Genomic DNA, 14,318 nt, shown 5'->3' on the forward strand with positions numbered 1-14,318 from the left:
TCTAAAACGAGATGCGACATCTCAAGGGGCCATCCTCTCAATAAAGTTCAAAGAACCTCTTTTTCCACCGTCTTATGGAGCAGATAAATTGTCTACACTGCAAGTGTTAATTTGAGCCCTTGTTCGACTCCCGACCCCATGGCCTTTGCTGCAACCCCCCATTTCCTGTCAGTCTACTATAAATCTATCAATAAAGGCAGAAAAAGCCTCCAAAAATAATTTAAAATGTTGGTTGGTGCGTCTGTCCATTCACTGTGAAAGTCTGTCTGTCCCCATGTCCCCAGCGGAGCTAAAGGAGCACCTTCAGAGCTTCGTGGCAGAGACCAATGGCCAGCATGGTCCGGATTTCATCAAGCTGGTGCGCCACGATAAGCAGGAAGGTCTGATCAGATCCCGTGTCAGTGGATGGAGAGCAGCGTCTGCCCCCGTGGTCGCTCTGTTTGATGCCCATGTGGAGTTCAACGTTGGATGGTGAGTGTCAGGGTTCATACAGTAATCCTGGTCTCTATACTGCCCCCCCCTGGTTACCCGGGGCCCAAACAATCTCACATCACAATTTTGATATACCTAATATTGCAGATATAAATGCGTGATTAACTTTAGTGAGAGCGTAAAAATGGGCTCAGTTTTTACTGTCATGCGCTGCCGTTCTGATAAATCATGCATACGAAGAATCCCCATAATTGAGTAACTGTCTATGTCTGGGAATCACAGAGGCAGCTTTGACAGCTTTGACATCTTACTTGGCAAAAGACAAAAGTGACGGCCATTTGATGTGATATGGCTAGTTGTCTCTAGTGAAAACACAAAATGACAGGACAATTATAGTTCGGTGGTTCTCAAAGTTGAGTCCAGGGGCCCTTGGGGAGGTTCTCCAGAAAAATGTGTCAACTCATTGACTACCAGAATTGTCTGTGTCCCTTTCCTGCTGAGGTCTTTTCAGCCGGATATCAAAATGTTCACAATTTAGAACATACATTTTTTAATACATTGGTATACATTTTAAACCCTAACTTGAGCAAAGGCACGTCGCAGAAGAGGTGATGATTGGTTAATGTAGGGCAATATTTCAGGGTAAGCCAATCAGAGACAGAGTTGGGCGTTATGGGGTAAACAGTCACACACACAAACCCTTGCTCAACAGACGCACACACAAAACGCCGGTGTTCCGACAGCACGCCCACCACCACACGGTGCAATGGTAAATGACAGCGACAGCGGGGACTTTCCAGCTTGGAAATACAAACATTATTTTGAATTCGTGGGGATAAAGAACGCTAACAATATCGAGGTAAAATGCAAATTGTGTGGAGGACAGAAAGCATTGTCCACAGCAATAAAGAGAAATGCCAATCTATTCAAGAACCTTAACAAAGTCCATGGGGCTACGAAACTAGTGGCCAAAGACCCTACTGTACCTCTGCCACACCACCCCACTAATGATTCAGATGGACCACCACCATGTAAATAGACTTATTTTTTTTATTATCATTTTTTTAGTAACTAGTAAGTAAGTTCAGTAACTAAGTAATTTCCAGAGCTATAACTAACTAGTTACATTTTAAAAGTAACTTGAACAACACTGCTTTTAACACAAATCTTCTTTTCAGATGCCTGATACTGTATGTATCGATTTGAGGGACCTTGACATGAAAATGTGTGAGAATAGTTTAGTTTAGTTATTAAGAGTTTATTCTGTAGTTTTGATTGATTGCTGTATGATGATCCTCCCTGTATCTAGTACACATGCCCAGCTAGCGTGACGCCAAAATTACCCATCAGCGAGTAGCTTAATTATAATCAGGAAACAAAATATAAAGGCATATTTGACACATCACTGCCGGAACCAGAGCATGAGAGGTGATCAAGGCAACTATTGCAGTTCATAATGAGTTTAAGCTACATGCAGAATTGCATGAGCGCCTGGCAATTAGGTTAAACTGCCGTATAAATTCTTTTCCCCGAAAAATGTAAGTGGAACTGAAAAGTGGAATTGGCAGTAGTCCACAGTCCACTCTTCTTCACTGAAGTGGGTGGTTTGGTTTTTAACGGCGGTTAAAACCCGAAATGGATACTGTATTTGTAAGTCGTTTATGTCGGACAGAAACCTTGTAACTCCATGTTTCATCTTTTTCGGGGGGGGTTTTGTGAATGAATGCCCATCATGCGAGAGTGTCACGCAAAAGGAGCAAAAACAGATGATCTACAACTACATACAACATAGATATAAGAAAGGCTAGATGCCTGGTCTCTAAACTGCCTCCTCCTGGCCAGCCGGGGCGCCTGATGGAGGGGAAAGGAACTGGTTGGAATAACATGTTCCTTCCACGCGCTACGTCCAACCAGGGAAACTCCCCCCTCTCAGGTGTAAAGGAGCGACTTGTACACTCATGCATGAAGGAAGCATGAGTTCAAGTCCGTTGCTCTCCCCAGGTTGGCGGAGGGTGGTGAAAAATGGGTTACAAAAAATTTTGAAAAAAGAAAGGCTAGATGGCTCGCCTGCGCTGCTGGCCAATGGAGAGCGACGTCGCCACATGGCTGCCATCTTGCTTCAGATAGCTCGCCCACTCATAACATTGTCTATGGTGCATGATGAACTTGCTACATTTTCAACCGACTTTCAAACAATTTGGGTTGTTATAAGCGTCAGACGTCCGCATACCTATAATGTACCTTTCATATAAAAGGGAACCCATCGACCAAAAGCGTTGGGTTTGCCTCTGGGGGTGGGGCCAAACAGAATGTGGATATCAGGATGTTGGCCCGTTGGCTCCGCCTTAGGCCTTCCTCTTCCGGTGGTGCGCCTCTGTTTTGATTCCCAATTTCCCACTAACAACATTCTGCATGCCCCTGCCGGCAGATTCAGTAGTGTAGCTCGGAATCTGTTCTTGAGAGATTCGTAGGCTACAACACATACATGTAAACTACAGTACAATAGTTTCGTCCCTGGTGATGTCATGTGAAGTTATACAAGAGGAAAGAACCTAGAGGTATGCGTAGTCAATTGAGCCATGTTTGGCATTTTCAGAGTGGCATACCTACGTGTACATACAGGCAGACAGAGTGGCATACGTACAATACAATACAATACATACAGACAGTATCACCATTCACAGTATGTTGGAAACAAGCAACAAGGTTCACACAAAACAAATCTCTAAGGCACAGAGTACTAAATCATCAGGTGTGCTTTGTGTAGAAAATCAATTTTCACACATTTTTGTGACACATTGTGGCATGAACAACATCAACAACAGCATTTCTCTGCTACTCTAACTCTACTGTAACTAAACCTCGGTCTCATGTCCAGCACTCACATTCCTTTGATTGACCGTACAACCAACCTTGGCACCGAACGTGGCTGCCATTGAATTGGCATTCAATATTGTGTGTGTGTGTGTGTGTGTGTGTGTGTGTGTGTGTGTGTGTGTGTGTGTGTGTGTGTGTGTGTGTGTGTGTGTGTGTGTGTGTGTGTGTGTGTGTGTGTGTGTGTGTGTGTGTGTGTGTGTGTGTGTGTGTGTGTGTGTGTGTGTGTGTGTGTGTGTGTGTGTGTGTGTGTGTGTGTGTGTGTGTGTGTGTGCTTAAACAATACACACATACAGTCTATACATATCTGTAAAGGTACGGTCTTTGTGCTGAGTATATACCCCTGGATCTTTGCTTAACCCATTTAGGCCTGAGAACGATTCTACAAATGTCTTGAAAAACCCATGTTTCTATATCAGTTGTTCTCAAACATTTTCATGTAAAGGACCCCCAGAATTATATGCATTTGGCTGCCGACCCCCGTCTGAAAATATGTTGTTCCAGGGACCCTCCTCCCAGAAGCAAAGATTTGAGTTAAAAAATATATATTCAAAGATTTGTGCCACATGTCACGATTTTTCAAAAATAGCAGACCTACAAGCTCGTTGCGCGGCACTCGGTGCCGCGCTATGAGCTTGTAGATCTGCTATTTTTCAATAGCAAAATTATAACATAATGTTTAAAGCACCAAACGGGCTTCCCGCCCAAAATGAGTTAAAAGCCATTCAAATCATTTGTTCATGCAACAGCGGTACTCTTTGCTTGCTCTCATTTACATTTCACACATGTGTTCTATACGGTAACACGCGTGCGGTGCACAGTGTGCACACATGCTGACAAACGTGCATAGTTGCATACAAACAAACACAACCATTCTCACTCACACGCTGGTTCCAACGCAACAGTCGGTGGTGCTAAAGCAAAGCAGCGAGGTCATTCACGCTTCCGTCTGCTACCCACCACTACAACCTCATCTCCTTCTCTCTATTCTTATTTGCTCTCTCACACACACACACACACACACACACACACACACACACGCACATTTATACACACGCAATCTGTCAAGCGACACAAACCTCCCACGCATATCCACAGGGGGGGGAGTGACACATGATGTGATACTTTCCAGTGCCACGGTGGAGCTCAGCTGGATATGAAAAACTTCTTAGCTTAGCTCCTGTCAACCAAGCACTCACACAGACAAACACCTGTGCGTGCGTGCGTGCGTGCGTGCGTGCGTGCGTGCGTGCGTGCGTGCGTGCGTGCGTGCGTGTGTGTGTGTGGCAAACGCACACACACGACTGACAGGTTGCATTAGAGCTTACAGTAAGTGTTTCTCTGTGTGGTGCAGTGCTACTGTATACAGTTGCCTTGATAAGCTCATGTTGTTTTAGTCACACTGAGTGAAAGTAATTAGCAAATTTGCATCAAATGTAATTTCACACCTAGTTACTGGGAATTCATGAGCAGTGCTGTTTTTCCTTCCTTTGTTCTCTCTCTCTCTCTGTCTCTTACAATCTTTATTTAACGATTTAAAACAGATATAGTGTACTTCCTTGACAGGCGTACCCAGGGTTCAATACTTGGTCCCCTCCATTTCCCCTCTACAGTCAGTGTAGAGTCAAATCTCTTTGCCGATAGTAGCCGATCACGTTTCTTTGCTCCCGATCCGATTCCGATCATTTGATTTTGAGCATCTGCCGATACCGATTTTTTTCTGATCTGATATTTATATTTTATAGAACACATTTATGCCATATCACAATAGTACAATATCCCAAATCACAGACAATCTAATCTAATCTAATATCATGATATGGATATAATATTGATACTAGGGATGTCCCGATCATCAACAACCCTAGTCACTAACACTTGTAGATCTGCTATTTTCGCAGAATGTTGGCCAAGTTTTGCTGAATGTTTGTCTATTATGAGATGCCCAGAAGCTCAGTCGGTAGATTGGACCACAAGGTCTTGGGTCCCGGGCGCTGCCAACTCAGCGAATGGATAGCACGGCTTGGGTGAGGCAAGTCGTGCGGGAAGTACTGGGAGCTGATGGTAGGTGTGGCGCTCCACCTCAGCAATCCATCTCCCAGGGGTCTAGCGCATTGTAGCGGGGACAGACTCCATCTCCCAGGGGTCTAGCGCATTGTAACAGGGACAGACTCCATCTCCCAGGGGTCTAGCGCATTGTAACGGGGACAGACTCCATCTCCCAGGGGTCTAGCGCATTGTAACAGGGACAGACTCCATCTCCCAGGGGTCTAGCGCATTGTAACAGGGACAGACTCCATCTCCCAGGGGTCTAGCGCATTGTAACAGGGACAGACTCCATCTCCCAGGGGTCTAGCGCATTGTAACAGGGACAGACTCCATCTCCCAGGGGTCTAGCGCATTGTAACAGGGACAGACTCCATCTCCCAGGGGTCTAGTGCATTGTAACAGGGACAGATTCCATCTCCCAGGGGTCTAGCGCATTGTAACAGGGACAGACTCTATCTCCCAGGGGTCTAGCGCATTGTAACAGGGACAGACTCCATCTCCCAGGGGTCTAGCGCATTGTAACAGGGACAGACTCCATCTCCCAGGGGTCTAGCGCATTGTAACAGGGACAGACTCCATCTCCCAGGGGTCTAGCGCATTGTAACGGGGACAGACTCCATCTCCCAGGGGTCTATAGTGCATTGAAACGGGGACAGACTCCATCTCCCAGGGGTCTATAGCGCATTGTAGCGGGACAGACTCCCGCGTGTTACCGGCTGATACCGACAATAAGCCACTCCCGACCTACTTCTTCTTCTTCTTCAGAATAGAGACGCTCGTTCATGTGATGAAGTGTTTCTTGCTCTGCGTGTTTGGGCCACAGAAACAGTGCTTCTCAAAGTGGGGTCAGCGTTCCTTTGGGGGGTTTCCAAATCTTACAGGTGAGGTGTGTAACTCTCTGAGCGCTATGGGGGTCCTTGAAATTGAGAAGCTCGAGAAGCAATGCCATAGAAAGTATTGAAGAAACATCTCCATTCGTCTCCATGCTTCTGTGTTTCCATAAGTATTCAATCCATGGTGCTTTTGTTGGAATGTGAGGAATCTTTGTGAGATGTATGGCATCCATATAGCAAGTGTCATCCGGTCCCCCAGTAAAGTACTTCAGATGTATGGCATCCATAGTAAGTGTCATCCGTTCCCTCAGACAGTAAAGTACTCCAAATGCCTGGCTGTGAATACGGAAGTAGGGCGCTTCCGACATCTATACTATTTATCTCTCTCTCTCTCTCTCTCTCTCTCTCTCTCTCTCTCTCTCTCTCTCTCTCTCTCTCTCTCTCTCTCTCTCTCTCTCTCTCTCTCTCTCTCTCTCTCTCTCTCTCTCTCTCTCTCTCTCTCTCTCTCTCTCTCTCTCTCTCTCTCTCTCTCTCTCTCTCTCTCTCTCTCTCTCTCTCTCTCTCTCTCTCTCTCTCTCTCTCTCTCTCTCTCTCTCAGTACAGTATAAGGAATATGTTGTATGCATACATATTATTATAATTAGATGTAGCCTAATTATACCCAAATCATTGACTGCTAAATCCGCCTTGTGCCTTTAGACGGCATTGCAATTACCTTAATCCCCATTGGCTATTGTTCTGTCAAATAATTATATCCCCAAGTAAGGACATTTTTTTCAGTTTGTAGATTTTAGATCTATAATTAATTGTGTGTGTGTGTGTGTGTGTGTGTGTGTGTGTGTGTGTGTGTGTGTGTGTGTGTGATCTACCACCATGGATGACCAACATTTTCCTAAATTAATTTCAGCTGTTAACAGTGCCTACAGGGGTTTGGTTAATCTACAGTAAATGTATTTTTATAGTGTAAATGATATTGCATTCTGACCACTCGCCATTTTACTAACACCCACTTCAGTGAAGAAGAGTGGACTCAGTCACCATCTCCAATTCTGTTTTAAAATGTACTGCAATTTCTGGAAACAGAATCTGTACAGCATTGTGGGAGAATACAAAAACCTAATTGCCAGGCTCTCATGCAAACCTTCATGTAGCTTGAACTAATATGAATATGTGCGTGTGCGCGCGTGCGCACGCCCGCCCGAATATTTTTACCAGGCTTGTTTAAGGTTTTTCCTTTCCTTTATAATACCCAAACAGTTTTTTGCGACCACAGTGTATTTCCCGTCAGTTAGTTAGTTGGTTCGTTAGTTCGTCACCCCAGGCATGACCATAATTATATGGTCATGCGCCTCGTGACATCATGTGACATCATCAGAGATGGAGATCCCTGATGTCATCAATATTAAGCCTTAATGTAGCAAAATGTAGCAACCTTTAGCTTGTTTGGCTAACGGCCGACGTAATCTACCTAAAACCGTCCGAAATTCTCGCGTGCACGCTCTCGCATGCACGCGCATGGTCTTTATGTGCATCGCTGCGTAAAATGCGATATTTGGGGCTTGATTAGAGCTTAATTTGACTTAGTTATTAAAATAAACGATGATAGCTTAGCATCCCGGACATCTGACTGTGTAGCACAGTGGAGAAAACTAGCGGATGTTGTGATCACGTGGACAGGAAATGACATCGCCAGATTCGCTCTATTTGGTCAAAATCGGCATAATGGTGAAGTTACCGCCACCATCAGGACTGGGTATAATACTGTAGGATTGCCGTGTTAGAATGAGATATAGTGTGTATGTCACGGATCTTTCGATTGGCATTAAAATGACGAATTAAACATATGAATAGTGCAGGTAGAAGGCACAATCCACTGTTAATAGGCCTATCTCACAGCCCCCTTTCCACGCCCACTTCCGGTAGATAGTGGTGTCATTTAACATTAGGCATTTACACTTTTTTTCTCTGGAGAATCTAAGTACATTTCCTAATGTTAAAATGTCAAAGACCGATAATAATATGAAGAAAACACAATGGTATAACAACTCAAATAAGTAGAATAAACCTTACCTTTACAAAACGGTAGTTTGTGGCTTGTGAAAATACCTCTTTTAACATGGAAGCCTATGGACCGCAAAAGAAATAACACCACTAGCTCCAAAAGGGGGCGGGGAAATGCTGTGAGATAGGCCTATTAGGGTGGCCATAAGAGGGTTAATATAAAGTGTTACCCAGAATTCATTCTATATGTTAATCTGACCCCCCATACATGCCAAAGCGTCAGCGCTCGCCCAGCAGTCTGCTGTCACCCAGGCGGAACGCGTGCATGCGACCTCGCCCATAGGCGTCTTACTGGTAGTATTCTGCTGTGAGTCTTGTTATTTGAGCACTGTATAACCTTTCATCTTTTACTGTTTGATCTGGTGGTCTTGTTAATTAGATGCCTATCCAGCTTTAATTGTCTGATAGCTACATTTCATTGTTTGCTGGGGGGGTTCACTGTGTGTGTGTGTGTGTGTGTGTGTGTGCGCAAGCAAGCACGTGTGAACGCAAGCAACGCTCTCTTATAAATTAGTTCTAAGTGTGTGTGTGTGTGTGTGTGTGTGTGTGTGTGTGTGTGTGTGTGTGTGTGTGTGTGTGTGTGTGTGTGTGTGTGTGTGTGTGTGTGTGTGTGTGTGTGTGTGTGTGTGTGTGTGTGTGTGTGTGTGTGTGTGAAAAAGAGCAGCGAGAGAGAGAAGGAAAGCTGTGGAGTTTTTTAAATCGGCAGGCGTGCAGGATAAAGGACCACCACTCACTTTGCCTACCCTATATCTCCGCTCGCTCTGATGTCGGGACTTGGTGATGTTATTCTAATATACTCTGATGTCGGGACTTGGTGATGTTATTCTAATGTACTTCTGCGGGGCTGAACTTATAAATCATGTATGAATGTGAGACGGTGCACGGTCCCACAAGACTATATGGAGTCTGTGGACTTTTGCCACGTCTTTCCTTCAACATCAATGTAATGAGATTGTGTCTGAAGGTTGTTTGATTCCTGTATAAAGTACAACAGTGAGTCATCTGCGTCCTCTTCATCTTAATTTCACTGGCAGATCTTGGTTCTGTGTCAGAATGAGTCGATGTTTCGGCAATAAACATCAATAAAAAGGCTTAAACTGTCCGAGCCGCTCTAGCGTCTTTTCCTTGCTCTCAAGCTTTTGTTTGGACCCCCACATTAAAACGTGTTAGGCTGCAGACCCCCTACTGAACACGTGTCAGCTGGGGAAAAGTGATTTTTATGTTATATTGACTAATTGACACTGGGGACCACCTGGATCCCCCCCCTCTTTGAGAACAGGGTTAATTAAAACAAGGTTAATTCACATTCACTCATGCAAACAGTGATGTGACTTGCAAACAACAAACGAGTGACAGAATACAGATTGCGCAAATGTCATCATTCATTTCAGAATACTATACATCACAAAATGATATATATTCTTTTTTTTTGGTCGCCTGCATGGTGGACCTGCCGGCCCTGTTTCGCGATGTGAGCTTGTAGATCTAATATTTTCAAACAACTCTTGAAAAAAACTAAAAATCTAAACATTTTAACATAGAAATCTGGTACGGGGGTACCTGGCACAAAATATTTTAGATGGGGGATCTGTGAACAAATACATTTTGTACAATTTGGGAGTCCTTGAAATGAAAACAGCCAAATAAGCAACTGCATTTTACAAACAAGCCCAGAAACATGCAACAGATACAGTATATCAATATCTACAAGCTACAGAAAAACGAGCCCAATGTCGCCCATGCAAAGTATAATAAGCAGACATGGCAACACTGGATTCAGTCCAGCTGCTTTTCCAAGCTCTAGTTATCTGCCATCTGGATAGTATCCCACCACTGGGCTGGCATCACTCCCAATGTTCTCTATTCCGCCCCTACAACTCATCCAGAACACTGCAGCCTGCCTGGTCTCCTGACCTCTCTCATGATACCTCCTTCCTTTGTTGCTCCTTCTCATATTAACCACTTAAAGGTTTCGTGACATTCATTTTCATTTTTTTTTTTTTTTTTTCGATGTTTCATGACCTCAATTACACCCAAAAAACCTGAACTTTGAACATTTCAGTGGATATATATGGGATTTGCAGGCTGTGACATCACAAACAGAGCACTTGTTTGAGAAAGACAACCACAGAAAATCTACTGAATGTTAAAAGTTCAGCTTTTTTGGGTGCAATTGAGCTCAGAAAACCTAAAAAAAAGAAGAAGACTTTCAAAAACGTTTATGTCACAATCCCTTTAAACCCTATATAGCCTATGGTAGCCCAGAGTCATGCAGGGCTCTAGGCCCCCTCCTTTCTTTTCCTTCTACAGTGTAGTCTACACCAAATGTCTGTCAAAAATATCAGATCTACAAGCTCACAAGTTCTTGCAAATGGGTTTCATCCTGCACTTCATTTGGAGTGAAGCGGATGTGTATCATCCTGCAGAATTTATTGAGTTTTTGTAGGATAGTTTTGGCACAGAGGCTGATGGCTGTTTCTTTTTCGTTCTGTTTTGTTTGTTCTGATAGACTTGCAGAATCGTTGATTCAGTACTTTTTTTCTATTGTGACAATTCATTTAAATATTGTGTGGGCATAAGCTTTTCGAAACATGCCCAAAATAAACTAACTAACTACTGTAACTAACTAACTAACTATATCAGCATACTATACAAAAGATGATACTAAAAGAACAAGAAAAACAAGACAATATAAAGGCTTGAAATAAGTACTGAATAGACCGCACACACACACACACACCGCACGCACGCTGCCATTTCAGACTTTCCTCAAACAGTCCTTCATCTCAATTTGTAGTCGTCAGGGCCCAGAAGCGGGGGGTAGGCAGGGCGAGCTAAAGGGTAGACAAACGGCTTCGAGTTAGAGAGGCGTATGCAAAGTGGTAATCCATGGAACAGGTCCAGGTCCGTAGGGCAGGTGAACAGACTGGGGTACGAAAGGGACGAGAGCAAAGCTAAATCCAGGTAAAAGGCAGAGGTCAGAATCAGGAATGAACAGGAGTAAATCCACAGGTGAATCCACAGGTTCTTGGCTTACAAAACAGGCAGTAAGCCGTTCTTATTATTAGTAGGCAGAGTAGAATGGTACGTGGCACTCAATAAATGCTGAGATCATCGGAAACGGGCACAGATGTGGAAGTGGGCACAGGTGTGTGGAGAAGGGCAGGGGGGGCATGCAGAGAGCACTGTGGGGCATGTGCCCGAACCCCAATAAAGGGCGCATGTGCGCACGCCGATTTTTGGGCTGGTCTTTTTGTGGGGGTCCATCCTGCCATTTCATTACTTTTACATACACACATTGCTGCGTATAGGAGTGGTTAGTAGTATATGCAGCAACCACTCAAAAAGCTCCTCGCTGTTTTAGAGTAGGCAGTGTGGTTTTATTTCTTCTAACATCAATGTTTTCTTTTTGTTTAGTTTCAGATAATTGTCTACGGCCCATTGTGCGAAATGTCTTCCTCAAAAGCCCCAGCAGAAGCCTCTTGGAATGTAGAAACATTGCAGTGTCATCTGCCGGCTCAAAATGAGTGTGATGGGCTGCTAAGGGCTTGGCAGGCGTTGGTGTACATTATTGTGGAGACTACCAAACAGTTAGCCCTTTCTTCTCTCCAGAGACCTGCCAAACCCACCTGGCCTTAAATTAAAGCTTCTCCTTCCTCACTGAGCGATGGTGAAATGAAGCTTCCCATCGCAGTCACGTTTGTAGAGTATCTCCCAGTCTGCCATGTAAATTGAGAACAAAGTTATTGTGTGTCTGGGTGGCATAAGTACTGTAGAACTAGCCTGGCTAATAAGCCAGACAGAATCAGCCGTTGTCAAAAAAAAATTGCCTGCCGGCTTTGAGTCTGGCTTATTAGCCAGGCTATTGTAGAACAGGGTTACAGGGTGCAAGAAACTAAAACATTCCTTTCATTTTTCTTTTTTTGTATTTTTCCATGAACATTCCGTGGCCATGACATTTTTATGTATTTTATTTTTCATGTATTGTTTCACATTATTATTAGGGATGTCCCGATCACGTTTTTTTGCTCCCGATCCGATTCCGTTCATTTGATTTTGAGACATACCGATCTTTCCCGATCCGATCTTTATATTTTTATATAACACTTATGCCATATCACAATAGCAAATATCCTAATGTATGTCACTCTAGTCTAGTCTGTTGTGTTGCCTTTCAATTATTGAAAGGCAAAATGTCATTGTGTTTTTGTTTTTTTTCTATGAAAGCATGGAATCATAGCAAAATAATGATGTATTGGTTAATTAGAGTGAATACAGTTCTACAGATTATAGAACTGAAGTCAAGTTAAAACTCTTAAAGAGTATCTCTCATTCAGAGAGAGTACTACAGACACGGTGACACCTATGCCATCATGCCTGTCTCATGCATGTCTTTCACGCCTCTGAGTGTGACTAGACTGACTGTTTGATGATCTCTGACTGGGACCAGAAGGAAAACAACTAGCATAAACACAACAGTTTTTACAAAATCTCATTGCTTCTACATCTTTCTTTGAGATTTACATTAGACAATTAAAAATCCGATCTTTTCTCCCCGATTTCCGATCACCCGATCCGATCGGGACAACCCTAATTATTATGTTTCTGTGCCGTATGTCTCTCTGCAGGGCAGAGCCCATACTGCAACGAATAAAGGACGACCGGACGCGCGTGGTGTCGCCCTCGTTTGACAACATCAAGTATGACACCTTTGAGATTGAGGAGTACCCGCTGTCTGCGCAGGGCTTCGACTGGGAGCTATGGTGTCGATACCTGAACCCTCCAAAGTCCTGGTGGACCCAGCAGAACCACACAGCGCCCATCAGGTAAAGCTCTCGTTCAGTTTTTAGAGTAATGGTCCCTCAAAACCTCTTTGTTTCAAGGACCCCCAGCTTGGTATGCATTAGAGTAATCTAATAAGAGAGTAATGACACTCCCGTTGACTCTCATTGTAACAATGGAATGCGGAAGTGCTCATTCTATCTCAATGGAATAGTTCCAGCCATAGGAGCAATGTTTGGAACTATCGCCGCTTTGCGGCGAGATCAAAGCGTGTCACCACTCTCTTACTAGATTACTCTGGTATGCATTAGGCCACGGACCCCCATGGGTCCATTTGGTTCCATTTGTGCATTCTCAGAGTTAGTTACCGGTATGGGTCCATTTGGTTCCAACTGTAACTATCAATCCTTTAGCTGGGGACCCCTGAACCCCAGACCCCCCCCGTGCCCGGCGCCCAAGGATCTATAATTATAATTTCCATTATCATGACATTAGAATGAATGTCTTGACACCATAAATTATCAGCCAGTGCAATGATAATTCAGAATGAGTTGATTTAAAGCATATTGAAATAGAATTAATAAGATTCCTTCCTGGCTTTTCTTTTTTTAATTTCTGTAACACTAAACCGGAACATGAGTTATAGTCATATGCTCAGAAGCACGGTGGAATATATCAAACCCAGGTGGTTTCAGCACATCAGGCCTGACATAGGAGAATTATGACCCTGTGGGCATTTTGCCCACATTTTGACGCGGATAGAGAGCATGCTATGGCCACCCGTGGGTACTGTAGGTGATGCGTGCAAACAGTTGAGCTGACGAGGGTGACATTCCCTGTCATCCCATTTTAATATCGGCCCCCTGTAAAGGGCTCCGCTCGGCGCTCACCCTAAAATAGGCTGGCAAACTATTATAAATGCTGTTGATCCCCTGCATATCCCAGAGCCATAGCAATCTCATTTCACTAGGTATTGAAAAGCGATGAGGGGTTTATTTAGTTCTGTACCACACAAAGCTTGGTATTGTGAGCACAGCACCATTTAATGATAGCATTATTATATTATCTGTGTCAACCTTGTATGGCCAAAACGGTTACCTTTTAGGAAATGGGGAGGGTAAAAACTGTGTTCCACTGGATCCAATAGGGGCGCTAGCCCCTCCTATAATCAGATATTAGTGTAGATTTTCGTCTTACACAAACATTAAATTCCCATTGACAAGGAATGGAGAATTTACGTCATGTGTGTCTGAGCAAATATACATGTTTGTTACGTCATGATGATGT

At 43.9% G+C, this 14,318-nt stretch overlaps 1 protein-coding gene across 2 annotated transcripts in view; it reads left to right on the plus strand.

The window, feature by feature from the left end:
* The window catches only part of LOC306922735 (polypeptide N-acetylgalactosaminyltransferase 18-like), a 199,234-nt gene that overhangs the window by 85,970 nt on the left and 98,946 nt on the right, over positions 1 to 14,318 (plus strand). For both annotated transcript variants that reach the window (XM_079500548.1, XM_079500547.1), the window contains exons 4-5: positions 285 to 471; positions 12,878 to 13,075. In XM_079500548.1, the coding sequence (XP_079356674.1) occupies positions 285 to 471; positions 12,878 to 13,075 (385 nt within the window). The remainder of the gene's footprint in view (positions 1 to 284; positions 472 to 12,877; positions 13,076 to 14,318) is intronic.

This window comes from Electrona antarctica (assembly GCF_951216825.1).
Source record: "Electrona antarctica genome assembly, chromosome: 5".
Taxonomy (NCBI): Eukaryota; Metazoa; Chordata; class Actinopteri; order Myctophiformes; family Myctophidae; genus Electrona; species Electrona antarctica.